We start from the raw sequence: 2,220 nt of genomic DNA, 5'->3' as shown, positions 1-2,220 counted from the left end.
ATATATAATGTGGAAAATAGATGAAAAGTTTACACCATATATCAATGGATCAAAAGAATTTAAGTTATGCATTGCTGAAAGAGCACAGATCCTTATTTAGATCTAGAACTCTAACGCACTGCTAAATTCCAGGTCTGAAATTTTCAGCGGTTGTAAACATATGGATAACTTCCTATAGGAGAATTAGAAAACACCACCCTTTCCGGATTGAATGGCTTTGCCGGAGACTCTAGGCTATTATCCTTTCAGCCTCATGCCTTTTCGCTCAAAGGGGACATACCTCTAATTCTCACTCATGCTCATTTCTATTTTATTTTTCGTTTTCCATTTTACAACCTTTCACCTTTTACATTTACTTCCTTCTTGCCTTTAACACGGATATGTTAATTCTTCAAGTTGACTCTTGACACAAAATTTAAACAATCTAACATACATATCGATTCCTTACAAAAGCACAAAACAGTTAATTTTATGACGAGATATATAGTAAATTTTATTGACAGTATATATAAACACCTTTTTCGCATATCATGCATAGTAGCAAAGTTCAATAAGTGTCTAACAAGGTTGTAATCTTCGTTGTCTAATCATGGGTAAATTTATACAGATCTTATGTAAATTATCAAACATAATCATTTATGTTATTCGAAGTGAAATGGTACTGAAGCATTTGTAACCAATATTTAACTAATCTTCATTGCCTTATATCTGTGTTTCATTAAAGATACAACTATATTTTTCTTTTATCCTTTTACTTGTTTCAGTCATTTGACTGCGTCCATACTGGAGCACCGCCTTTGGTCGAACAAATCGACCCCAGGATTATTCTTTGTAAGCCTAGTACTTATTCTATCAGTCGTTTTTGCCGAACCGTTAACTTACGTGGATATAAACACACCGACATCGGTTCTCAAGCGATGGTGGGGGAGGGACAGACACAGACACACTCAAATATATATACATATATATATATATATATATATATACGACAGGATTGTTTTTCAATTTCGGTCTACCAAATCTACTCAAAAGGCTTTAACCGGCCCGGGGCTATAGCAGAAGGCACTTACCCAAGGAGCTACGCAGTGGGACTGAATCCAGGACCACGTGGTTGGGAAGAGAGCTTCTTACCACACAGCCACACCTGCGCCTCTGTTCCAGCATTAGCCTTTCTTCTTTTGACCGATAGATTTTATGTTAAAAGCCTCATCTTAATTATTTTGATGTATATATTTGTATCTAATTTGCTTGATTATTTTTGCAAACATCAAACACCACAAAAGTTCAACGCGTAGCTACTGACAGAAAAAAAACTAACGGTTAAAATGTTTGACCACAACCAAACACGAACACGTGACTGCTGAGGTGGAATCTTAAAAGTCAAAGAACCCCTGGAATAAAAATCTACAAAACTTGACAGTTATATAAGAAACAATACAGATACTAAAATGTGTGGAAACGTTGACTATGGATTTAGATTTATTGTTTCAAACTAACTGCAAGAAACTAATACAAAATAGAAAATTCTTTTGAAAAAAAATTGGATTACAGTCGTGTCGTTAGTGGGACACTTATAAAGGAAAGGCTATTTTCGACATAAACATTTATGTACATACACATACACACAAACACACACATGCAAACACATACACACACTCACAAGCACACACACATATATACTCATGTATAAGGTCTCTATAATACCAACAATGCTTCATATTCGATTCTGTACATGTTGACAGGCACTGCCTAAATGTGTGAGCGGTATTCCATTTTTTGTGAGGATTTGGTGTTGTTGAGATGAACAGCATAGTTGTGAGAAAATAGGAAAACACTGAGAATCTTACCTTATCTATAATTAAAATACATCCAACAAACATGAAGAACAAAACTGCAAGAGGAGTCAGGGCATATATCAGTGCTTTGCTTTTTTTCTCTGCAATATTTTGAAAGATATTCGGAACAATTAGCATTGCTATAAGCAGGTTCAAATTAATAGTAATATACAAGGATTCGCGTTACTAAATACTGAATGCAGTATAAAATATGGTCTTGAAAATAGAATTAATGTATGATATGAGATAATTGTGTTCCACTTCAACTGTATGATGATTGCTTAGAATGAAAGACAATTTCGCACAAAAGGGAAGTGTTCCGATCACCAGGTGTTAGGTGCGTGTGTATATATATGTATATATATATATATATATATATATATAT

General features: G+C 34.3%; 1 protein-coding gene across 1 annotated transcript in view; it reads right to left on the bottom strand.

Moving 5' to 3' along the window:
• Nucleotides 1-2,220, bottom strand: part of LOC106882058 (uncharacterized) — a 60,880-nt gene that overhangs the window by 1,111 nt on the left and 57,549 nt on the right. The window contains exon 11 of the mRNA XM_014932622.1: nt 1,848-1,936. Within this exon, the coding sequence (XP_014788108.1) occupies nt 1,848-1,936 (89 nt within the window). The remainder of the gene's footprint in view (nt 1-1,847; nt 1,937-2,220) is intronic.

This window comes from Octopus bimaculoides, chromosome 9 (genome assembly GCF_001194135.2).
Source record: "Octopus bimaculoides isolate UCB-OBI-ISO-001 chromosome 9, ASM119413v2, whole genome shotgun sequence".
In the NCBI taxonomy this organism is placed as follows: Eukaryota; Metazoa; Mollusca; class Cephalopoda; order Octopoda; family Octopodidae; genus Octopus; species Octopus bimaculoides.
This window is presented reverse-complemented; position numbering and strand designations above follow the sequence as displayed.